The following is a 24,881-nucleotide window of genomic DNA, read 5'->3' as shown; positions in this document are numbered from 1 at the left end:
TTAATGTCACTACAATTCAAAATTCTCTTTTTTTCTTTGAGAATTCAACATTCTCTGAATAAGAAAAAAGAGATATAATAATAACATTTTAGAAGTTGTAAAGGGCAAAACTAAACTATGGACACACATTTGGATAGCTAATTACTATAAAGAAACACAGAGATGATTGCTATAAAAGTCAGGCTGGCCAGGCACGGTGGCTCACACCTGTAATCCCAGCACTTTGGGAGGTCAAGGCAGGTGGATCACCTGAGGTCAGGAATTCAAGATCAGACTGGTAAACATGGCGAAACCCCATCTCTACTAAAAATACAAAAAAATTACCTGAGTATGGTGGCGCACACCTGTAATCTCGCTACTGGTGAGGCTGAAGCATGAGAATCACTTGAACCCAGGACGCAGAGGTAGCAGTGAGCTGAGATCGTGACATCTCACTCCAGCCTGGGTGACACAGTGAGACTCTATCTTAAAAAAAAGGCTGAGGGTTAATTTTGGTAGAGAGAAGGGAGGAGCTGGGCCTGGGCACCTGGGCTAGGGCACATGGAGAGGCTTATGAACAGCTGACAAATTCTATTTCTTGACTTAGATGTGGTTACAAGTGGCTTGCCTTAAAATAACACAATTTGTGTTTTCGCTGAATTTCAGGAACTCCTATTTTAAGAACTTCCTGGGGTTGTTTTTTTTTAACAAAGAAATGTAGTACTTTGTTTTTCAAAAGGAAGATTTTTATTATATGAATCAATACCTAATAAATTAGAAGCAAAGCCTCTTGTAGAGAAAAAGATCCACCAATAAGGAGATCTGCATTTCTTCAGGGAAAAAAAAAAAATCACCACCATCACAGAATCGAAAACAAAGGAATAATCGTACAGATTTGGGAAGCTGGGGACTTCACCTTTGTTTTCCTTATTTTAAATTAGGAGTGCTGGCTGATGAAATCAGGGCACCCTGTGAAAAGAACTGTACCAGACATCTTGATCAGCACTATTTTGTGCCTCTGTAATGTCAAATAATTTTGAATATATTTTTGCTTTTACAACATTATGCTAGCTGTGAAACCACTTGAAATGCAGCATTTCCTGACAATTACAAAGCTCCTCCATGGGAAACTCTCTTTCTTTCTAATGTGTTAAGAAATAGACTTACGTCAAAAAGAAAAGCATTCTCTATGAAACACAAACGCTTTGGAAGTTTCTAAAGGTGCTATAAAGGTTGCAATTCTCTCTCCACTTGCAAGATTTTTTTTTTTTTCCCCGAGATGGAGTCTTGCTCTGTCACCCAGGCTAGAGTGCAGTGGCTCGATCTCGGCTCACTGCAACCTCCACCTCCCAAGTTCAAGCAATTATCCAGCCTCATCCTCCCAAGTAGCTGGGATTACAGGCACATGCCACCACGCCCAGCTAATTTTTGTATTTTTAGTAGAGACGGGGTTTCACCATGTTTGCCATGCTGGTCTGAAACTCCTGACCTAGTGATCCACCCACCACAGCCCCCCAAAGTGCTGAGATTACAGGCGTGAGCCACCAAGCCTGGCCTTTTTTTTTTTTTTTTTTTTTTTTTTTAAAGACAGGGTCTAATTCTGTTGGCCAGGCTGGAGTGCAGTGGTGTGATCTCGGCTCAATGCAACCTTGAACTCCTGGGCTCAAGTGATCCTCCTGCCTTGGCCTCCCAATGTGCTGGGATTACAGGCACCAGGTGAGCCTTCACACCCGACTCACTTACAAGATTATAGTGAGATCAAACGTGGAGAACTTCTGATCTGGATTCAAATGGTCTAGATTTATATTCTGGCTCCCTCACTTACTAGCTGTGTGACCTTAATCAAATCACTTAACCTCTCTGATTCTATGGCCACACACATAAAACTGAGACATGACAATGCCTACCTCCTAGAGGTTGTCATGAGAATAAGCTGTTTTAACAGAAGTAAGACACTTAGGATAGGGCGAAGCTACCTTGAGCTTTACTAGGCCAAGGGACCAGAGAAGCTCAGATCCAAGCCCTCCATACTGAGTGGCCATGCTGCAAAACTCCCACAAACCCCATGGCTTAAAACAACACAGATAGGCCGGGCAAGGTGGCTCGCGCCTATAATCCCAGCACTTTGGGAGGCTGAAGTGGGCGGATCACTTGAGCCCAGGGATTTGAGATGAAAGAAAGAATGAGAGAGAGAAAGAAAGAGAGAAAGGGAGGAAGGGAGGGAGGAAGGAAGGAAGGGAGGGAGGGAGGGAGGGAGGGAGGGAGGGGGGGAGGGAGGTTAGTTTATTCTCTTACCATTCTGGAGGTTAGAAGTCAACAATCAGCTTCCCTGGGCAAGCAAGAGAAAAGAAAGGAAATAACACAGATTTATTCTCTTACCGTTCTGGAGGTCAGAAGCCAGCAATCATCTTCCCTGGGCTAAAGTCAAGTGGTTGTCAGGGCTGATTCTTTCTGGAGGCACTGAGGGAAGACCTCATGTCCTTGTCTTTTTAGCCACCCATATCACCTGGCTCGTGGCCCCATCCTCCTTCTCCAAAATCGGCCCTCGGCTGGGCGAGGTGGCTCACGCCTGTAATCCCAGCACTTAGGAAGACCGAGGCGGGTGGATCACCTGAGGTCAGGAGTTCGAGACCAGCCTGGCCAACATGACAAAACCCCATCATGACTAAAAATATAAAAATTAGCCAGATGTAATGGTGAGCACCTGTAATCCCAGCTACTCAGGAGGTTGAGGCAGGAGAATAGCTTGAACCCAGGACGCGGAGGTTGCAAAGAGCTGAGATCACACCACTGCACTGCAACCTAGGCAACAGAGCAAGACTTCGTCTCAAAACACAAACAAACAAACAAACCCGCATCCCTCTAATGTCTGCTTCCATTGTCACATCGACATCCCTCTGACCAACTTCTCCTGTGTCCCTCTTGTAAGGATCTTTGTGATTCTATTCAGGACCCACCTAGGTAACCCAGGATCATTTCCCCAACTCAACAAACTTAATCACATCTGAGAGTCCATTTTGCCACATAAGGGAACATTCACAGGTTCTAGGGATTAGGACGCAGAAACCTTCTTAATTATTATTAATACTTAGCCAAGCCTTGGGGAGCAAGAGAAACTTTTTCTTTTCTTTTGTTTTTTGGTTTTGTTTGTTTGTTGTTGTTGTTGTTTGTTGTTGTTGTTGTTTGAGATGAAGTCTCCCCCTGTCACCCAGGCTGGAGCACAGTGGCACAATCTCAGCTCACTGCAACCTCTGCCTCTGGGTTCAAGTGATTCTCATGCCTCAGACTCCCAAGTAGCTGGAATTATAGGAGCCCACCACCACACCCAGCTAATTTTTGTTTTTTAGTAGAGATGGGGTTTCACCATGTTGACCAGGCTGGTCTCAAACTCCTGACTTCAAGTCTGCCTCGGTCTCCCAAAATGCTGGGATTACAGGCATGAGCCACTGTGCCCAGCCATTTTTTTTGAGACTGAGTCTCACTCTGCTGCCCAGGGTGGAGTGCAGTGGTGCAATGTGAGCTCACTGCAACCTCGTCCTCCCGGGTTCAAGCAATTCTCATGCCTCAGCCTCCCGAGTAGCTGGGACTACAGGCACCCACCACGCCTGACTAATTTTTGTATTTTTAGTAGAGACGGGGTTTCACCATGTTGGCCAGGCTGGTCTCGAAATCCTGACCTCAGGTGATCCGCCTGCCTCGGCCTCCCAAAGTGCTGGGCTTACAGGTGTGAGCCACCACGCCCAAACTTTTTTGTTTTGTTTTGTTTTGTTTTTGAGACAGGGTTTCCCTCTGTTGCCCAGGCTGGAGTGCAGTGGTGCGGTCACAGTTCACGGCAGCCTCAAACTCCCAAGCTCAAGTGATCCTCCCACTTCAGCCTCCCAAGTAGCTGAGACCATAGATGCGTGCCACCACGCATGGCTTATTTATTTATTTAGTAGAGACAGGATCTCACTATGTTGCCCAGGCTGGTCTTGAACTCCTGGACTCAAGTGATTCTCCCACCTCAACCTCCCAACTGCTGGCATTACAGGCATGAGACACTGCACCCAGCAAGGACATGGAAATTTTGGAGGCCACATTATTCAGCCTACCGCAGTCTCAAAGTGTGGTCTGATTCCATTCTGTTGGCTGTTTTATTTCTTCAGGTCTCAGACCTAATGTGGACCTATGGGTGCTACTTAGGACGTAGGTCCAGCCAGAAGTCAGAGAAGGCTACTGGAACTGCCAGTTCAGGACCCTTGAGCTCCCCTGTACATGCCTTTGTGCAAATTAGGAAAGGCTACCCTCCCTTCCTCTGGGTAGACACAGCCCCACACCAGGATGTGTGGCTGGTGAAAGGGCACAGGTTGCATTTCAGCCTCCACATGCCTCCTGGGTCAAATTTGTGCAGTGCACAACCTATACAACCCTACTTTAAGGCACAGGGCCCCCACCTCACCCTGATTAAAAAAAAAAAAAAAAATTAGGGAAGCATGCCCAGTGTTATTCTTGTCTTTCTTGGTATAATTTAGATCTGCACAAACTTTCTATTGTGACTCACACTTCCTGAAACCCTGGAGCCTCCCAGATGTGAAATCACTGAGAGCTGGCTCTTCAGAAACAGTGACTCCTTTAACAGGCGGGCTTGGAGGACGTCTCTTGTGGGTCTAGGTCTTGCCGTTGTGAAATTGACTCCCGCAGGGCTGCCTGGGACTGGTGGGAAACCCTTGGTGACTAGGGTCAGGGCTTCGCAGAGCCCCGGCGCAGGGTGAGATTGGAAGAATTCCACTTCCGCCCAGGCGCAGAGCCCTGGCACAGGGTAGGATTGGAAGAATTACACCTCCGCCCTCCGGCCAACGACCAACACCTTTGGAGTCTGCAGAGGTTTGGAGGTGTCCGAGGAGATTTCAAGGCAGAGCTAGCAAGGTCTGGGAGGGAGCGTGGGCTTGCTGCGTTCTCCCCGCGCCCCGATTCCCACCCTCCCGAAGGCATAGCTGCTCTCTTGTGGGAAACCCATCCTTCAGTCCTTCCACGCGTAGGGAGTGGGGTGGGAGGGAGACCGCAGCGCCCTGCTCTGTGTGAAGGCTGCCCCCACAGGGACGCTGGCAGGATCCGTCCCATAAACAGTACAGTCTGGGATCCACGACACAGCTCTGTGGATCCTGGGATATCCCCCGTCATCTTTCATTCTCATTTTTCTTGGACATACCAAATTCGCCTGAATCGGAATGAAATTAATAATTTTTATTTTCCACTTGGGTGTTTTTTGTTTTTGTTTGGTGTGTAGCTTCCAGATGTTCAACAACTACCATGAATTACTTTTATAATCATAAAAGTCAATAAATATTGTTATAAGGATGTTTCAGGGCTCTGAAATCCCAGCCGGTAACCCCAGCACTTTGGGAAGCCGAGGCGGAAGTTTGAGGGGCTTGAGGCCAGGAGTTTGAGACCAGCCTGGGCAACATATTGAGATCCCCGTCTCTACAAAAAAAAAAAAAATTGAAAATTAAAAAATTAGCCAGGTGTAGTGGCACGCTCCTGTAGTCCTAGGTACTCAGGAGGTGGTGGAGGGAGGATCACTTGAGCCTGGGAGGGCGAGGCTGCAGTGAGTTGTGATCCCTCTGCTGAACTCCATCCTGGGTGACAGACCAAGACCCCACCTCTAAGAGAAAAAATAAAATTTTCCACTGGATGCAGTGGCTCACACCTGTAATTCCAGCACTTTGGGATGCCAAGGCGGGTGGATCATTTGAGGTCAGGAGTTCAAGACCAGCCTGGCCAACATGGTGAAACCCGGTCTCTACTAAAAATACAAAAAATTAGCCGGGCATGGCGGCAGGTGCCTGTAATCCCATCTACTCAGGGGGCTGAAGCAGGAGAATTGCTTGAACCTGGGAGGTGGAGGTTGCAGTGAGCCGAGATCATGCTACCGCACTCCAGCCTGGGCAACAGAGCAAGACTCTGTCTCAAAAAAACAAAAATTAGCTGGGCGTGGTAGCACGCGCCTGTAATCCCAGCTACTTGGGAAGCTGAGGCAGCAGAATCGCTTGAACCTAGGAGGCAGAGGTTGTAGTAAGCCGAGATCATGCCACTGCACTCCAGCCTGGACGACAGAGTAAAACAGTCTCATACAAAAAAAGAAAAAAGAAAATTTTCAGAAAATAAAAACAATCCCTAATAGTAATCGCATCCTGATAATACTCACTGTTTGCCAAGATCTGACCCAGAACTGTCTGTGCACTGTTTTTTGTTGTTGTTGTTGTTTGTTTTTATTTTTTGATACAGGGTCTCACTCTGTCATCCAGGCTAGAGTGCAGTGGCGCAATTATGGCTCACTGCAGCCTCGACCTCCTGGGCTCGAGTGATCCTCCCACCTCAGCATCCCAAAGAGCTGGGACTACAGGGGCGCATCACCGCACCCAGCTAATTGTTGTAATTTTTTTTTTTGAGGCGGAGTTTCGCTCTTGTTGCCCAGGCTGGAGTGCAGTGGCACAATCTTGGCTCACTGCAACCTCCGCCTCCTGGGTTCAAGCAATTCTCCTGCCTCAGCCTCCTGAGTAGCTGGGATTACAGGCATGAGCCACCACGCCTGGCTAATTTTTGTATTTTTGGTAGAGACGGGGTTTCTCCATGTTGGTCAGGCTGGTCTCAAACTCCTGACCTCAGGTGATCTGCCCACCTCAGCCTCCCAAAGTAGTGGGATTACAGGCGTGAGCCACCGCACCCGGCCAAATTGTTGTAATTTTTGTAGAGATGGGGTTTCACCATGTTGCCCAGGCTGGTTTCCAACTCCTGGATTCAAGCAATCCACCTACTTTAGCCCCCTAAAGTATCAGGATTATAGGCGTGAGCTACCATGCATAGTTCTTTTCGTCAGAATGGCATTTTTCAGGATATGCTTAATTGGTTAGAAACTAAAATGTGGTATACCCACACAATGGGATATTAGTCAGCCATAAAAAGGAATGAAGTACTGATCCATACTACAACATGACTGAGCCACAAAGACATGCTAAGCAGAAGAAGAGGCAAAAGACCACACAATGTATCATTCCATTTATACAAAATATCTGGAATAGGCCAATGGACAAAGATGGAAAGTACATTCATGGTTACCTAGGACTGAAGGACTTGGGGGATTAGGGAGTGACTGAATGGATACAGATACAGAATTTCTTGTTGGAGGCCAGGCGTGGTGGCTCATGCCTGTAATCCCAGCACTTTGGGAGGCCGAGGCAAGCCGATCACCTGAGTTCAGGAGCTCAAGACCAGCCTGGCCAACCTAGTGAAACTCATCTCTACCAAAAATACAAAAATTAGCCAGGTGTGGTGGTGGGCGCCTGTAATCCCAGCTACTCAGGAGGCTGAGGCAGGAGAATCACTTGAACCTGGGAGGCAGAGGTTGCAGTGAGCCGAGATCATGCCACTGCACTCCAGCCTGGGCAACAGAGCCAGACTCCGTCTCAAAAAAAAAAAAAAAAAATTTCTTGTTGGAGTGATGAAAATGTTCTGGAATTGACTGTGGTAATGGTTGCACAACTCTGGAAATATGCTTGATATGGTTTGAATCTGTGTCACCGCCCAAATCTCGTGTCCAGTTGTAATCCCCAGTGTTGGAGGAAGGGACTGGTGGGAGATGATTGGATCGGGGGCAGAGTTCTCATGAATGGGTTAGCACCATCCCCTCAGTGTTGTTCTCGTGATAGTGAGTTATTATTTTGAGATGTGGTTGTTTAAAAGTGTGTATGTGTAGCACCTCCCCTGTCTCTCTTCCTCCTGCTCTGGCCATGTAAAGCGCTGGTAACCCCCTTGTCTTCCGCCATGATTGTAAGTTTCCTGAGGCCTCCCCAGAAGCAGGTGCTGCCATGCTTCCTGTTCAACCTGCGGAACTGTGAGCCAATTAAACCTCTTTACAAATTACCCAGTCTCAGGTATTTCTTTATAGCAATGCAAGAATGACCTAATACAATGCTAAAACTAAGTAATCATATCTTTTAAATTGGTGGATTTTATAATATGTGAATTATATCTCATTAGAGCTGTTCCTAAAAATAAAACAAAGAGCCTGGCACGGTGGCTCACACCTGTAATCCCAGCACTTTGGGAGGCCGAGGCGGGTGGGTCACCTGAGGTCGGGAGTTGGAGACCAGCCTGACCAACATAGAGAAATCCCGTATCTACTAAAAATACAAAATTAGCCAAGTGTGGTGGTGCATGCCTGTAATCCCAGCTACTCGGGAGCCTGAGGCAGGAGAATCACTTGAACCCAGGAGGCAGAGGTTGTAGTGAGCCAAGATCATGCCATTGCACCCCAGCCTGGGCAACAAGAGTGAAACTCCGTCTGAAAAAAATAAAATAAAATAAAATAAATAAAACAAAAAGCCTAGGGGCAGGAAGCTGAATTACCTTGACTTCTACTTACTGTCTGTTACTTTTAGCACATTGCCTCATGACCCAAGACAATTGCTTGAGCTCTAGACATCACAACTAAATTCCAGGCAATGAAAGCAAGGAAGGAAGAAGGGCACAGCATCTCCCTTGCAATGTGAATTAATGGAATTTGTGCAAACATTTCCATTTACGTGGTTTTAGTGCGGACACAGAAACAAAGCCACATCTAGCTGCAAAGGGGGCTTTTCAATCCCACCATTATAGGAAGTCATGCTTGAAGAGGGTTGGAAGGGTGTTGACCAAGCCAATCCCAAAGCGAAGTTATTAACCCCACTTTAAAGATGAGTAAATTGAGGCACAGAGAGTGGAAGCTGCCTGCCCAAGGCCTCAGCTATTAGGTGAAGGAAAGGAAACGAAAGCCACTGTGCTCAAAGATTCCAGCTCAGATCAGGAAATTCATCAAAGATGAGCCATCCCACTCACACCGAGACCATACTAAAATTAATGTGACCAGTTCTGGATATGTGTCCCTTAACAGAGCCAGCGAGGACGTGGTCAGAGTGGAGATGAGACTAAGGTTTATGAAAGGCAAACATATTTAATGGTTAACCCAGGCCTGAATCACGCTGCCTGGATGGACAGGTTTTTGTTTGTTTGTTTTTTGGTTTTTGTTTTTTTGTTTTTTTTTTTTTTGAGACAAAGTCTTGCTCTGTTGCCCAGGTTGGAGTGCAGTGGCTCAATCTTGGCTCACAACAACCTCCGCCTCCCAGGTTCAAGTGATTCTCCTGCCTCAGTCTCCCCAGTAACTGGAACTACAGGCGCACACTGTGGGCGGCAAGCCACCCAGGTGCTGAGGCAAGAGACCGAGGACACGAGCTGTTCCAGTATAATAAAATATAAAACAAGAATAGTTATACCAGATATAGATCTTAGATATGATTATATATGAATATCGATAATCATTAGTTGGTAGTAATTACTCTTTATCCCAATATTATAATAATCCTCACTCTATAATCATAACCTAGGAAAAACCAGACCATACAGAGATAGGAGCTGAGGAGACATAGTGAGGTGTGACCAAAAGATAAGAGTGCGAGCCTTCTGTTATGCCCGGACAGGGCCACCAGAAGGGCTCCTTGGTCTAGCGGTGACGCCAGTGTCTGGGAAGACGCCCGTTGCCAGGCGGACCGTGGTCTAGTGGTAACGAAAAGTGTCAAGGAACAACACCGCTACTTAGCAGACCGGGAAAGGGAGTCTCCTTTTCCCCGGGGAAGTTTAGAGAAGACTCTGCTCCTCTACCTCTTGTGGAGGGCCTGACATCAATCAGGCTCACCCGCAGTTATCCTGAGGCCTAACCGTCTCCCTGTGATGCTGTGCTTCAGTGGTCACGCTCCTAGTCCACCTTCATGTTCCATCCTGTACACCTGGCTCTGCCTTCTAGATAGCAGTAGCAAATTAGTGAAAGTACTAAAAGTCTCTGATATGCGGAAATAATGGCGTAAGCTGTCTTTCTCTCTGTCTCCTCTCCCTCTCTGTCTCAGCTGCCAGGCAGGGAGGGGCCCCCTGTCCAGTGGACACATGACCCACGTGACCTTACCTATCATTGGAGATGACTCACACTCTTTACCCTGCCCCTTTTGCTTTGTATCCAATAAATAACAGCACAGCCAGACATTCGGGGCCACTACCGGCCTCTGAGTCTTGGTGGTAGTGGTCCCCCGGGCCCAGCTGTCTTTTCTTTTATCTGTCTTGTGTCTTTATTTCTACAACCTCTCGTCTCCGCACACGGGGAGAGACCCACCGACCCTGTGGGGCTGGACCCTACAGCGCGCCACCAGGCCCAGCTAATTTTTGTATTTTTAGTACAGATGGGGTTTCACCATGTTGGCCAGGCTGGTCTCGAACCCCTGACCTCATGATCTGCCCACCTCGGCCTCCCAAAGTGCTGGAATTACAGGTGTGAGCCACCGCGCCTGGCCAATGGACAGTTTTTATAAGCTGTTATCAGGAAGGAATGCTTTTGGCTGCAATAACAAAAAAAACGTTTTAACCTGGTAAACACTAGCTGACACCTATAAGAAATTAATTTTATGCCTATTTTTCAAGGTTCAGAAGAATGCTGTCCAGAACCATTTTTCTGGCTCAGGTAAGCCTAAAAGCCAAGTCCTTACGGAAGGATCACTCGAGGCCAGGAGTTCAAGACCAGTCTGGGCAACACAGCAAAACCCCATCTCTAAAAAATAAAAACATAATTACCCAGGCGTGGCGACATGCATCTGTTGTCCCACTTACTTGGGAGGCTGAGACAAGAGGATCTCTTGAGCCTAGGAGGTCAAGGCTTCAGTGAACTATGATTGCACCACTGCACTCCAACCTGGGCAACAGAGAGACCCTGTCTCTAAAAATAAAAATAAATAAATAAAATTTTTTAAAACCCAGGCCTCTAGGAATCAGAGGTTCTCTGTGGATCCCTAAAGAATGTCCCTTTAGCTTTATTAATACTTCCTTAGAGAATCAGCTCCAAAGACAGCTAAGCATAACACAAGCGGTTAGGGCTTCAACGTAGAAACTTTGGAGGGCACAAACATAATAGGGTTGCACATTGGGGTGACAACCAGAAGGAACTGGGAAACGTCATTGCTATAAAAGACAGCACAGGCTGAGAGCGCTGGCTCACTCCTGTAATCCCAGCACTTTGGAGGCTGAGGCGGAAGGATCATGAGGTCAGGAGTTCAAGACCAACTTGGCCAACATGGTGAAATCCTGCTCTACTAAAAATACAAAAATTAACCAGGCCTGGTGGCACGTGCCTGTAGTCCCAGCGACTCAGGAGGCTGAGGCAGAACAATTGCTTGAACCCAGGAGGTGGAGGTTGCAGTGAGCCGAGATCACGCCACTGCACTCCAGCCTGAGCAACAGAGCAAGATTCCATCTCAAAAAAAAAAAGCATAGTGGCTACCCAGGGGAGCAGGGAGAGGACCAGAATGGGGAACAAGGCGGGGTTCCTGAGGTGCCCGGCAATGTTCTGTTTTTAAGCAAGTGGAAGTTAAAAGGCTGTTGTCTTATCTCATTAAGGTAGACCTTTGTTTGGTGTAGCTGGCTTCCTTCCTTTTTTCTTTCTTTTTCTGGAGACAGGATCTCGCTCTATTCCACAGGCGGGAGTGCAGTGGCACTGTGATAGCTCACTGCAGCCTCAGCTGCCTCTGCTCAAGTGAACTTCCCACCTCAGCCTCCCAAGTAGCTGAGACTACGGGCACGCACCACCACACCCAACAATTTGGTGTCATTTTCTGTATATATGTTTTATTTTACAACGCATAGGCTGATAAAATAGGCTCCCAGGCCCAGCGCAGTGTCTCACTCCTATAATCCCAGCACTTTGGGAGGCCAAGGTGGGAGGATCGCTTGAGCCCCGGAGTTCGATGCTGAACTCAGCTATAACCATGCCACTGCATTCCAGCCTGGGTGATAGAGTGAGACTCTGTCTTTTTAAAAAACAAAAATAAAAAATAAAATAAAAATAAAAACAAGATGGGCTCCTCTGCTCCTGCTTCACCATCCAACCCTGTGTCTTTCTTCCTCCTCGTTGCAAAATAACTCCTGCATCTCCGGGTTGCACATCCACATCTCCGGCAGGAAGTGAAGGGCAAACATCTAGAGTCTTCTCCATGTAAAGCTTTGCCTTACCATTTAGAAAGAAAACCCTCTTCAGGCCCACAACAACCTCTGCCTCCCAGGTTCAAGTGATTCTCCAGCCTCAGCCTCCAGAGTAGCTGGGATTACAGGAGCCCGCCACCACGCCTGGCTAATTTTTGTATTTTTAGTAGAGACGGGGTTTCACCAGGTTGGCCACACTAGTCTCGAACTCCTGACCTTGTGATCCACCTGCCTCGGCCCCCCAAAGTGCTGGGATTACAAGTGTGAGCCACTGTGCCCAACCAAATTAGTTGATTCTTTAAACCCTGAAATCTTAGAGCACCGATCCCCAACCTTTTTGGCACCAGGGACCAGTTTTGTGGATGACAGTTTTTCCATGGGTGGGGTGGGTGAGGTGGGAATGGGGGGATGGTTTTGGGATGATTCAACCACATTACATTTATCAATAGCTTCTCATAAGGAGCGAGCAACCTAGGTCCCTTGCATGCACAGTTCACAATAGGATTCACGCTCCTATGAGAATCTAATGCCACCGCTGATCTGACAGGAGGCAGAGCTCAGCTTCCCTGGCTCACCCGCTGCTCACTCCTGCCGTGTGGCCCAGTTCCTAACAGGCCATGGACCCATATCAGTCCATGGCCTGGGGGTTGGGAACCCCTGTCTTAGACTACTAAGCCCCATTCTCCTGAATTCTTGTGGCATCAATTTTTCATCAGCCAAGCATCTAACCCTCCAGGCACAGCCCTTGAACAAACTTGCCTCTGGTACTTCAGCTCGACTAACCTTCTGCAAAATCAGTGGTAACTGGGCCCTGCCCCTCCATCGTGGATATGGGGAACGGATGCCCTGCGTCTACTCCCAAGCTCCCCCTACTGTACCCTCAAGTACTGTAGAAGCTGGAAAGCTATTTTTAAAATAATAACTTCACCACTCTCACCCAAATTATCAATACTTAATTGCCAAATGGTTTTCAGTGCCTACCCTCCTGTCTTAAAATATGATGTAGACTGGGCGCGGTGGCTCACGCCTGTAATCCCAGCACTTTGGGGAGGCTGAGGTGGGCAGATAACGAGGTCAGGAGATCGAGACCATCCTTGCTAACATGGTGAAACCCCGTCTCTACTAAAAAATACAAAAAAAAAACAAAAAAACAAAAAAACAGCCGGACGTGGCAGCACGTGCCTGTAGTCCCAGCTACTCAGGAGGCTTAGGCGGGAGAATGACATGAACCCAGGAGGTAGAGCTTGCAGTGAGCCGAGATCGCGCCACTGCACTCCAGCCTGGGCAACAGAGCAAGACTCAGTTTCAAAAAAAAAAAAAAAGATGTAATACTAATAGAAAATTTGAGGCTGGGCATAGTGGTTCATGTCTGTAATCCCACCACTTTGGGAGGCTGAGGCAGAAGGATTGCTTGAACCCAGGAGTTCAAGACCAGTCTGGGCAACACAGTGAATCCTCATCTCTACAAAACATACAAAAATTAGCCAGGCATGTTGGTGCATGCCTGTAGTCCCAGCTGCTCAGGAGGCTAAGGTGGAAGGATTGCTTGAGCCCAGGCAGTGGAGACCACAGTGAGCCAAGATTGTACCACCACACTTCAGCCTGGGTGACAGAGCTAGATAAAGGAAAAAAAGAGAGGCCAGACGCAGTGGCTCATGCCCGTAATCCCAGCACTTTGGGAGGCAAAGGCAAGTGCATCACCTGAGGTCAGGAGTTCGAGACCAGCCTGGCCAACATGAAACCCCGTCTCTACTAAAAATACAAAAAATTAGCTGGATGTGGTTGCGGGTGCCTGTAATCCCAGCTACTTGGGAAGCTAAGGCAGGAGAATTGCTTGAACCCGGGAGGCAGAGGTTGTAGTGAGCCAAGATCGCGCCATTGCACTCCAGCCTGGGCAACAAGAGCAAAACTCCGTCTCAAAAAAAAGGAAAAAAAAGAAAAGAAAAGAAATTCTGAGGTAACAGATGAGGAGATGATTGCTATGGAAAAGATAGTTTGTTACAGTTGAAGAGGAAGGGGCACATGATTCCATGGGGGACCACATGGGGGAGCCCCTGAGTCAGTTAGGAGAAGAGACAGAGGAGGAAACTGGGCAAGAACTTTTACCGTGGTTGCCACAGGAAGGAATTGCTGATGCTGCCTCTGGAGTGAAGTGTTGCTGGGGTAACACTCACAAGAACAGCAGGCAGACAGGAAGCAAAAGTCCCTTCTCCGGGAGGTGACCAGCCCCCCTGGAAGGGGTTCCGGGATGCAGAACTTTCAGTGCTAAAAATGGGAAAGATCTGGGGAAAGTGGGACGAGTTGATTACCCTACTTCTGCAGTCTCCTAGCAAACTCTCTTGCCAGAGCCCAACATAGAACCATCTGGCAAAGCAGAAATGTGGTTTGCTTGTCCCAGCATCACAAAGCAGAGCACAGGATGGTGGATTTGGAGCTGAGTGACAGCAACTCTGTAATTGATACTGACTTTTTTTTTTTTCTTTTAACAGAGTCTCACTCTGTCACCCAGGCTGGAGTGCAGTGGTGCGATCTTGGCTCACTGCAACCTCTGCCTCCCGGGTTCAAGAGCTTCTCCCAGCCTCCCGAGTAACTGGGGCCACAGGCAAGCACCACCACGCCTGACTAATTTTGTATTTTTAGTAGAGATGGGGTTTCACCATGTTGGCCAGGCTGGTCTCGAACTCCTGACCTCAGGTGATCCACCTCCCTCAGCGCCCCAAAATGCTGGGATTACAGGCATGAGTCACCTGGCCCAGCCCGATACTGACTCTTTATGATCTTCCTGGTCCTCTCCAATCCGTCCTCTGGGCTGCCATTGAGAGGAGCTTTATAAATAGATAAAATTGATCGTTTCAGACTCTTGCCAAAAGTTTTCCATAGTTACCTACCAGCCAATCAGGGTGAAATTTCAACTTTTTAATGAGGCATAAAATGTTCCTCAAAGTTATCCTCAGTTACAGCCCAGTTTTATCTCTTCTCCTGAACTTGATATTCCAGAAATATATAAATCTTTGAATTTTTAAAAATAAATCATATTCTCCATTTCCTATGCTTTTAATACACTAGTCCCTCATCTGGATAAAAAGAAGATTAGGCTGGGGGCAGTAGCTCACACCTGTAATCCCAGCACTTTGGGAAGCCAAGGTGGGCAGATCACCTGAGGTCAGGAGTTAGAGATCAGCCTGGCCAACATGGTAAAACTCCATCTCTACTAAAAATACAAAAATTAGCCAGACATGGTGGTGTACAACTGTAATCCCAGCTACTTGGGAGGCTGAGGCACGAGAATCATTTGAACCCGGGAGACAGAGGTTGCACTGAGACGAGATCACACCGTTGCACTCCAGCCTGGGCGACAGAGGGAGACTCTGTCTCAAACCAAAAAAAAAAAAAAAAAAGCATATTAAGCCCCCCTTTTTAGAGACAGAGTTATGGTCTGTCACCCATGCTGGAGTGCAGTGGTGTGATCACAGCTCGCTGAAGCCTCAGCTTCCTGGACTCAAGCTATCCTCCCACCTCAGTCTGCCAAGTAGCTGGGGCTACAGGCCCACATCACCATGGCCAGCTAATTTTTTTTTCCTTTTTTTTTTTTTTTTATAGAGACAGGGTCTTGCCCTGTTTCCCAGGCTGGTCTTGAACTCCTGGCCTCAGGTGATCCTTCCACCTCGGCCTCCCAAAGTGCTGGGATTACAGGCGTGAGCCACTGTCCACCCAGCCAAACCCCTTTTTTAGAAGAAAATATCACATCAAAAGATGTGCTTCCACTTTAAGAATGGAAGTTAACTTTTGATCAGCTCAATGTTAGCTGGATTTGAAGGCCAAAGAAAATGGAAGCAAATGTATTTTTGAATTACACAGTATTTACTGTTCTCACGCTTCTGACACCCAAGAAGAAGAAAGATGATGCTCCCGGTGCTAATGAAACTTGCTAGGTTTTCTTTCCTGCTCAAGATATTTATACTTGAATTCTTTTATTTTTTAATTTTTTAGAAGCAGGGTCTCACTGTATCACCCAGGCTGGAATGCAGTGGCTTGGGCAGAGCTCACTGGAACCTTGAACCCCTGGGCTCAAGTGATCCTCCAACCTCGGTGTTGAGATTACAGGTGTGAGCCACTGCACCCGGCCTTAAATTCTTTTTAAGGCTTGGAACAGCTTTAGATTAATTCCAAAAATGAAAAAGCTGTGGTTGATTTGAAAATTAGAGATGGTTTATAAAATAATATCAGGGGATATAAATGATTCTGCAGTCATTTACCAAGCTTTTCCTTAAATTCAAAGGCTAATAAGCTTGCATGGTTATCTGGTTAAAAGGGTGATTTTGCTTTTTGTTTTGTTTTGTTGAGACAGAGTCTCGCTATGTCACCCAGCCTCCTGAGTGCAGTGGTGCCATCATAGCTCACCACAGCCTCAACCTCCCGGGATCAAGCAACCTTCCCATCTCAGCCTCCTGAGTAGCTGGGACCATAGGTGCCTGCTACCACATTTGGCTAATTTTTTTTTAAATTTTCTGTAGAGATGTGGTCTCACTATGTTGCCAAGGCTAGTCTTGAACCCCTGGGCTCAAGTGATCCTCCCCACTTGGCCTCCGAAAGTCCTAGGATTACAGGCATAAGCTACTGTGCCCAGCCTGGCTTTGCTTTCCCCACTCCCCACCCTTTCTACTGCAACATTTTTTCTTTTTAAATCAGGTGACTTCTCACAGGTCTTCTTTAGTTTTTCTCCAGCATTAATTCCTTCATGAAGACTTCTGAGGCAAACTCCAGGCTGTGTGGGATCCTACTGAATTCAGTACCTCCCTTCAATGAGCTGGATGGTAACTGTTTACTCAACTGTCTTTCTACCATGCTAAACCTTCTTTTGGGCAGAAACTGTGGCTTTCCATCTTCAGATTCCACATTTTGAGCACAATATCTTCCCTATAGTAGACACTCATCCTACCCTTGTTGAATACATGTAAAATAACTTTTGATGAATCCAAATTTACGTAGAGAGAAGGGTGGCCACCAGGGATTCAGGGGAAGGAGGGACATGGGAAGATATTGGTCAAGGGATACAAACTTGCAGCTGTAGGATGAATAGGCTCTGCAGCCCTCATGTAAAACTCGGTGACTGACTGTAGTTAACAATACTGTATTATATACTGGAAATTTGCTAACAGAGTAGGCCTTACATATCTTCACCACACACACAAACAGGTGACTGTATGGGGTGATGAATGTGTCAGTTAGCTTGATTGTGATCATCATTTCGCAATGTATTTTAAAAATCACATTGTAGGTTAGGCACTTATAAGTGACTCACACTTATAATCCCAGCATTTTGGGAGGCCAAGGCGGGAGGATTGCTTGAGCCCAGGAGTTCAAGATCAGCCTGGGCAACACAACGAGACCCCATTTCCACAAAAAAAGAAATTTAAAAATTGACAGGACATGGTGGTGCACGCCTAGAGTCCCAGCTACTTGGAAGGCTGAGGCGGGAGGATCACTTTGAGCCTGAGAGTTTGAGGCTGCAGTAAGTCGTGATCACACCACTGCACTCCAGCCCGGGCTACAGAGAGACATCCTGTCTCATTAAAAAAAAAAAAAAAAAAGAGGCCGGGCACGGTGGCTCACCCCTGTAATGCCAGCACTTTGGGAGCCTGAGGCAGGTGGATCACAAGGTCAGGAGTTTGAGACCAGCCTGGCCAACATAGTGAAACTCCATCTCTACTAAAAATACAAAAGTTAGTCGGGCATGGTGGTGCACACCTGTAGTCCCAGCTACTTGGGAGGTTGAGGCAGGAGAATTGCTTGAACCTGGGAGGTGGAGGTTGTGGTGAGCTGTACCACTGCACTGCAGCCTGGGCAACAGAGCAAGACAAGAAAGGAAAGGGAAGAAAAGAAAGAAAGGAAAGGAAAGGAAAGGAAAGGAAAGGAAAGGAAAGGAAGAAAGAAAGAAAGAAAGAAAGAAAGAAAGAAAGAAAGAAAGAAAGAAAGAAAGAAAGAAAGAAAGAAAGACTTACTTGCTCAGACTGGTCTCGAACTCCTGGGCTCAAGTGATCCATCTCTGCTTCCCAATGTGCTGGGACCACAGGTGTGAGCCATTGCCCCCAGCCCACCCAATATTTCAGTTCTGTCTAACGTCTCCAGCTCTGTACTCTGGACTGAACATTCATTGCCTCAGTTAATCCTCCATGCAATGAATGAGGTAGGCACTGTTGTTAACATCCTTATTCTGTAGAAAAAGAATTCAGGCCTGGTGAGCTCAATCTCTTTCCCAAGGCCAAACAGCCAACAACTATCTCACCAAGCAGCTTGACACCAGCACGCTCACTCGTAGACACAACACGCCGTGGCTTCTGTCCTGCTGTTCAGCGGAAACGCAGATAATCCTAAACTTGGCCAAAGTTGAATAAGAATTGGCTGGGGCTGCATTTGAACATCTTTTTTTCCCCCAGCTTTATTAAAGCATAACTTACAAATAAAAATTATATATACTTAAGGTATACAAGGTGATTCCTTCCTTCCTTCCTTCCTTCTTTCTTTTCCTTTCTTTCCTTTCTTCCTTCTTTCCTTCTTTCCTTCCTTCCTTCCTTCCTTTCTCTTTCTTTCTTTCTTTCTTTCTTTCTTTCTTTCTTTCTTTCTTTCTTCTTTCTTTCTTTCTTTCTTTCTTTCTTTCTTTCTTTCTTTCTTTCTTTCTTTCTTTCTTTCTTTCCTTCTTTCTTTCTTTCTTCTTTCTTTCTTCTCTTTCCTTTCCTCCAGATCACTCAGTGGGTTTTCATGTATTCACAATGTTGTGTGACCATCACCACTAACTCAAGCACATTTTCACCACCCTGAAGAGAAACTGTACCCATCAGCAGCCACTTCCCACTTCCTCTTTCCCCCAGCCCCTGGCAACCACTGATCTACTTTATATCTCTATGGATTTGCCTCTTTGGACATTTTATACAACTAGAAGGAAACATTCGTCGTGTGTGTGTGTGTGTGTGTGTGTGTGTGTGTGACAGAGAGAGAGAGAGGTGGTCTTGCTACGTTGCCCAGGCTGGTCTCAAGAGTTCAGGCCTCAAACGATCCTCCCACTTCAGCCACCTGAGTCGCTGGGATTACAGGCCCATGCCACCAAGCCCAGCTAATTTTTAAAAAATTTTTTAGAGATATGGTCTCACTACAACATTTATCCTTCAATGTCTGGTTTCATTCAAGATTCATTCCGATGGCCAAGCCTGCTGTCACTAGGGACCTTCCTGAAGGGACAGCAAATATCATGACCAATAATGCAATCTGCCATACCTTGGCATGCCAATATTGTTTCCAGATATTGTCACTATTTCTTCTCCATACTTTTTTTTTTTTTTTTTTTGAGACACGGTCTTGTTCTGTTGCCCAGGCTGAAGTGCAGTGGTACAATCTTGGTTCATTGCAGCCTCAGCCTTCTGGACTCAAGCGATCCTCCCACCTCAGCCTCCTGAGTAGCTGGGACTACAGGTGTACACCACAAAGCCCGGCTAATTTTTCTGCTGTTTTGTTGTTATTGTTGTTTGTAGAGATGGGGTTTTTGCCATGTTGCCCAGGCTACTCTTAGACTCCTGTGCTCAATCCATCCTCCTGCCTCAGCCACCCAAAGTGCTGGGATTACAGAAGTGAGCCACTGCACCTGGCCTATCCATAGTCTTTGTTGTTTTTAACCCTGTCCTTTTGAGGCTTATGCTATTGAGCTGTACTGCTTCCACTTCCCCTTAGCAAGCCTCCTAGATAGACCCTCTGTTTGGGGGTTTGTTTTTTTTCTTTCTTTTTTTCTTTCTTTTTTTTTTGACAGAGTCTTGCTCTGTCACCAGCCTGGAATGCAGTGGCACGATCTCGGTTCACTTCAACCTCCACCTCCCAGGTTCAAGTGATTCTCCTACCTCCACCTTCCAAGTAGCTGGGACTATAGGTGCACGCCACCATGCCCAGCTCATTTTTGTATTTTTAGTAGAGACGGGGTTTCACTATGTTGGCCAGGCTGGTCTTGAACTCCCGACCTCGTGATCCACCTGCCTCAGCCTCCCAAAGTGCGTGCTGGGATTACAGGCGTGAGTCACTGCACCCGGCCTTTTTTTTTTTCTTAGAGACAAGGTGTTGCTTGATTGCCCAGGCTGGAGTGCAGTGGTGTAATTACGGCTCACTGCAGGCCTGAACTCCTGGGCTCAAGCAGGTCTCCTATCTCAGCCCCATGAGTGGCTGGGACTACAGGTGCGCACCACCACACCAGGCTAACTTTATAAATTATTATTATTTTTTTTTTTGTAGAGAATAGGTCTCACCATTTTTTTTTTTTTTTTTTTCAGAAACAAGATCTTGCTCTGTTGTCCAAGCTGTAGTGTTGTGGTGCCATGATAACTCACTGCAGCCTCAATCCCCTGCGCTCAAGTGATCCTCCCTCCTTGGCCTCCCGAGTAGCTGGAACTAAAGGCACATGCCACCACACCTGGCTAATTTTTATGTTTTGTAGAGATGAAGTCTCGCATGTTGCCCAGGCTGGTCTCAAACTTGAACTCCCAGCCTCAAACAATCCCCTCTCCCCACCAAAGCCTCCCAAAGTGCTGGGATTTCAGCTGTGAGCCAATGCGCCGGGCCAGGTCCTCTTCTCCCTTGCTCTCCACGGTCTACTTGGAAATCTGAGAGTTGGCTGTGTGCAGTGGCTCATGCCTATAATCCCAGCACTTTGGGAGGCCAAGGCGGGCGGATCACCTGAGGTCAGGAGTTAGAGACCAGTCTGGCCAACACGGCGAAACCCCGTTTCTACTAAAAATACAAAAATGCGCCGGGCATGGTGGGTGAGCACCTGTAGTCCCAGCTGCTTGGGAGGCTGAGGCAGGAGAATTGCTTGAACCTGTGAGGCGGAGGTTGCAGTGAGCTGAAATCACACCATTGTACTCCAGCCCGGGTGACAGAGCAAGACTCTGTCTCACAAAAAAAAAAAAAAAGAAAGAAAGAAAAGAAAAAGAAAGAAATACGAGAGTCATCCTTCACTCCTCCCTCTTCCTTACTCCCATAGCAGACCTCTTGGAATGTCCTGGAAGTTCTAAGCCTGTCACTTCTCAGTCCCCACAGAAGCCACCCTCTCCCAAGCCACCATCATCTCTGGCTTGAATTACTGCTGCAGGAGCCTTCCAAGTCTGGCTCCTACAATTAATTCATGATCTACTCAGCAAGCACAGCACGTCAAGTCACTCCTCTCTTAAAATCCCCCATAGTTTCCCCGTTTTCCTCTAGGAAGAGTCTAAAACCCTTAACTTTTTCTAGAAGGTTCCTCCAGGAGGTCTCTCTACCTGCTGTCTCAGCCTCAGTCCCTCTGTGCTTCTTCAGCGTCCTATGCTGGCACTCAATTACTTTAGGGGTTTCATGACACGGTTCTCTCCCTCCCACTCCTTTTCATCCTTGGGGTCTTAGCTTGCTCCCCGAGGACTCCCCACCCAGTAGTTCTCGGTCCCCGTGTGCCCACAGCGCCCTCTCCTGCCCCTTCCCAAACACGCAGCATGGGTGTGTTGGCCCAGCGCCTCTCTGCACACCCAGGCTTCAAGCTGCAAGACGGCAAGCACTGCCTCCTCCATGGCTAAGTACCTGGTAAAGCAATTGTAGTCAGTAAATATTTTTTCTCTTTCTTCCTTTTTTAAAATTTTTTTTTCTAGGTAAAGAAAGGCGTTTATTAGGTCTGGGCATGGTGGCTCATACCTGTAATCCCAGCACTTTGGGAGGCCAAGGCCAGTGGATCACTTGAGGTCAGGAGTTCAAGATCAGCCTGGCCAACATGGTGAAACCCCATCTCCACCAAAAATACAAAAATTAGCTAGGGGTGGTGGTGCGTGGCTGTAATCCTAACTTCTCTGGAGGCTGAGGAGGGAGAATCGCGTAAACCCGGGAGACAGAGGCTGCATTGAGCCAAGGTCGCACCACTGCTCTCCAGCCTGGGCAATGGAGGGAGACTCTGTCTCAAAAAAAGAAAAAAGAAAAGAAAGGCATTTATTAGAGAAGGCATGAAAATACGTTGCAAGAGTGCAACAGGCAGCACTGCAGAGAAGGGGCTATCTCCTCTCAGTAAATATTTTTTTCAATTAAAGAATGAGTTTGTCATACAAGAAGCCTGGAGAAAAGAAATGGTAAAGGTTGTGAAAGGTGTCAGAGTCAAAATGGAGTCACCAGGCCTGGCACAGTGGCTCATGCCTGTAATCCCTACACTCTGGGAGGCCGAGGAGGGCATATTGAGTTCAGGAGTTCGAGACCAGCCTGGGCAACATAGTAAAACCCTGTCTCTACTAAAAATACAATTAGCCTAGTGTGGTGGTGCGCGCCTGTAATCCCAGTTTCTCGGGAGACTGAGGTGGGAGAATCACCTGAGCCTGGGAGGTTGAGGCTGCAGTGAGCTGAGATCATACTGCTGCTCTCTAGTCTGGGAGACAGAGCAAGACCCCGTCTCAAAAAAGAACGGAGTCACTACTGAAAAAAAAAAAAAAGAAGAAGAAAATTAGTTGGGTGTGGTAGCACACACCTGTAGTCTCAGTTCAAGGCTGCAGTGAGCTATGATCTGGCCCCTGCACTCCAGCCTGGGTGACAGAGCAAGACTCTGTTTATAAAAAATAATAATAAAAATTTTTAAAAAAGAAAACCCTGACAAATAGAGATGGGGAAGGCCACGAAGAGAAGATTCTCAGGGTTGGGTGCCTGATCACAAAAACTATTACAAAAGACTCCAACTCTGCAAACCCACAACCTTGCACACACAAAAAATACTTCTGCAAGAACATCTTCCCAGCAGTTGCCTATCCAACTTCAAACTGGCATCATACCCTTGTTATTGATCTTTGTAGCCAAGGATAATTATCTCAAAATAATTATGTACTGCTCCTCATGTTTTGTTTAAAAACCTTTGTCAGGCCAGGCGTGGTGGCTAATGCCTGTAATCCCAGCACTTTGGGAGGCCAAGGCGGGCAGATTACCTGAGGTTGGGAGTTCAAGACCAGCCTGACCCACATGGAGAAACCCCGCCTCTACTAAAAATACAAAATTAGCCAGGTGTGGTGGTGCATGCCTGTAATCCCAGCTACTCGGGAGGCTGAGGCAGGAGAATCGCTTGAACCTGGGAGGCAGAGGTTGCAGTGAGCCGAGATCAAGCCACTGCAGACTCCTGCCTGGGCAACAAGAGCAAAACTCCATCTGAAAAAAACAAAACAAAACAAAACAAAACAAAAAAAGCTTTGTCTCCCTTTGCCTCCCGAATATACACAGAGTTTACTGTGACACCTGTATTCCTATTGCAATGCTCTGTTCCTGAGTAAATACCTTTTTCTTTTAGAAAAGCTCTCTCTGTTATTTAGGTTGGCATGGTTAATAGATGCAATGGTTAATGATTACTAGATAATTAATATCGATTAATGGATGATTAATAATTGAGTAATAGATGTCATGGATAATAATTATGAATTATGATTAAATTAGCTTCCTGGATGTATTATTCTACTTGGGTTGCTGTAACAAAATACCTTAGACTGGATAATTTATAAATAATAGAAATTTGGCTGGATCTGGTAGTGTCTGCCTGTAATCCCAGCACTTTCGGAGGCCAAGGCAGAAGGATTGCTTGAGGCTGGGAGTTCGAGACCAGTCTGGGCAACATAGCAAGACTCCATCTCTACAAATAAAAAATTTTTTAACACTTTGGAAGGCCGAGGCAGGCAGATCACGAGGTGAGAGATCGAGACCATCATGGCCAACATGGTGAAACCCCGTCTCTACTAAAAATACAAAAAAATTAGCTGGACGTGGGTGGTGGTGCACGCCTGTCATCCCAGCTACTTGGGAAGCTGAGGCAGGAGAATCGCTTGAACCCGGGAGACGGAAGTTGCAGTAAGCCGAGATTGTGCCACTGCACTCCAGCCTGATGACAGAGCAAGACTCCATCTCAAAAAAAAAAAAAAATTAAATTAGCCAGGCATGGTGGCATGAGCCTGTGGTCCCAGCTACTGGGGAGGCTGAGGCAGGAAGATCACCTGAACCCAGAAGATTGAGGCTACAGTGAGCCGTGATCATACCAGCACACTCCAGCCTGGGTGACAGAGTGAGACCCTGTCTCAATAAAAATAAAATAAAATAAAAAGAATAGGGCCTGGTGCGGTGGCTCACGTCTGTAATCTCAGCACTTTGGGAGATCGAGGTGGGTGGAACACTTGAGGCCAGGAGTTCGATACCAGCCTGGCAAACATGGTGAAACTTCATCTCTACTAAAAAAAAAAAAAAAAAATATATATATATATATATACACACACACACAAAAATTAGCCAGGCGTGGTGGCATGCACCTGTAGTCCCAGCTACTCGGGAGGCTGAGGCATGAGAACCCTTTGAACCCAGGAGGCAGAGGTTGCAGTGAGCCGAGACTGCGCCACTGTGCTCCAGCCTGTGCAGCAGAGAGAGACTCTGTCAAAAAAAAAAAAAAAGCAAAAAATAAAAAGACTAGAAATTTATTGCTCACAGTTCCGGAGACTGGGAAATCCAAGATCAAGGTGCCAGCAGATTTGGGGTCTAATGAAGACCCATTCCTTGTAAATGGCACTTTCTATGTATCTTCACCTGGCGAAAGAAAACGACAGCTCTCTGGAGCCTCTTTTATAAGGGCATTAATCCCATTCATGGGGGCAGAGCCCTCATGACCCCATCACCTTCTAATACCACCACCTTGGTTATCTGGTTTCAACAGGGGAATTGTGGAGGGTCAAAATATTCAGGCCATAGCACTGGCTTATAAAGAGAAGCAGAATAGGGCTGGAAGCCCAGACACCCACGCCACCCCTGAATCACCGTTAGTTCTCAACTCACCTGACATCATTCCCTTTCAGTGTTTCCTATGTTTCTTT

General features: G+C 46.9%; 1 protein-coding gene across 1 annotated transcript in view; it reads right to left on the bottom strand.

Moving 5' to 3' along the window:
- Nucleotides 1-24,881, bottom strand: part of LOC116480687 (zinc finger protein 780A) — an 84,134-nt gene that overhangs the window by 37,055 nt on the left and 22,198 nt on the right. The window contains 2 exon segments of the mRNA XM_058427054.1: nt 2,275-2,308; nt 2,684-2,781. Coding sequence (XP_058283037.1) covers nt 2,275-2,277 — 3 coding nt within the window. The 5' untranslated portion in view covers nt 2,278-2,308; nt 2,684-2,781.

This window comes from Hylobates moloch, unplaced genomic scaffold (genome assembly GCF_009828535.3).
Source record: "Hylobates moloch isolate HMO894 unplaced genomic scaffold, HMol_V3 SCAFFOLD_13, whole genome shotgun sequence".
Lineage (NCBI taxonomy): Eukaryota > Metazoa > Chordata > Mammalia > Primates > Hylobatidae > Hylobates > Hylobates moloch.
This window is presented reverse-complemented; position numbering and strand designations above follow the sequence as displayed.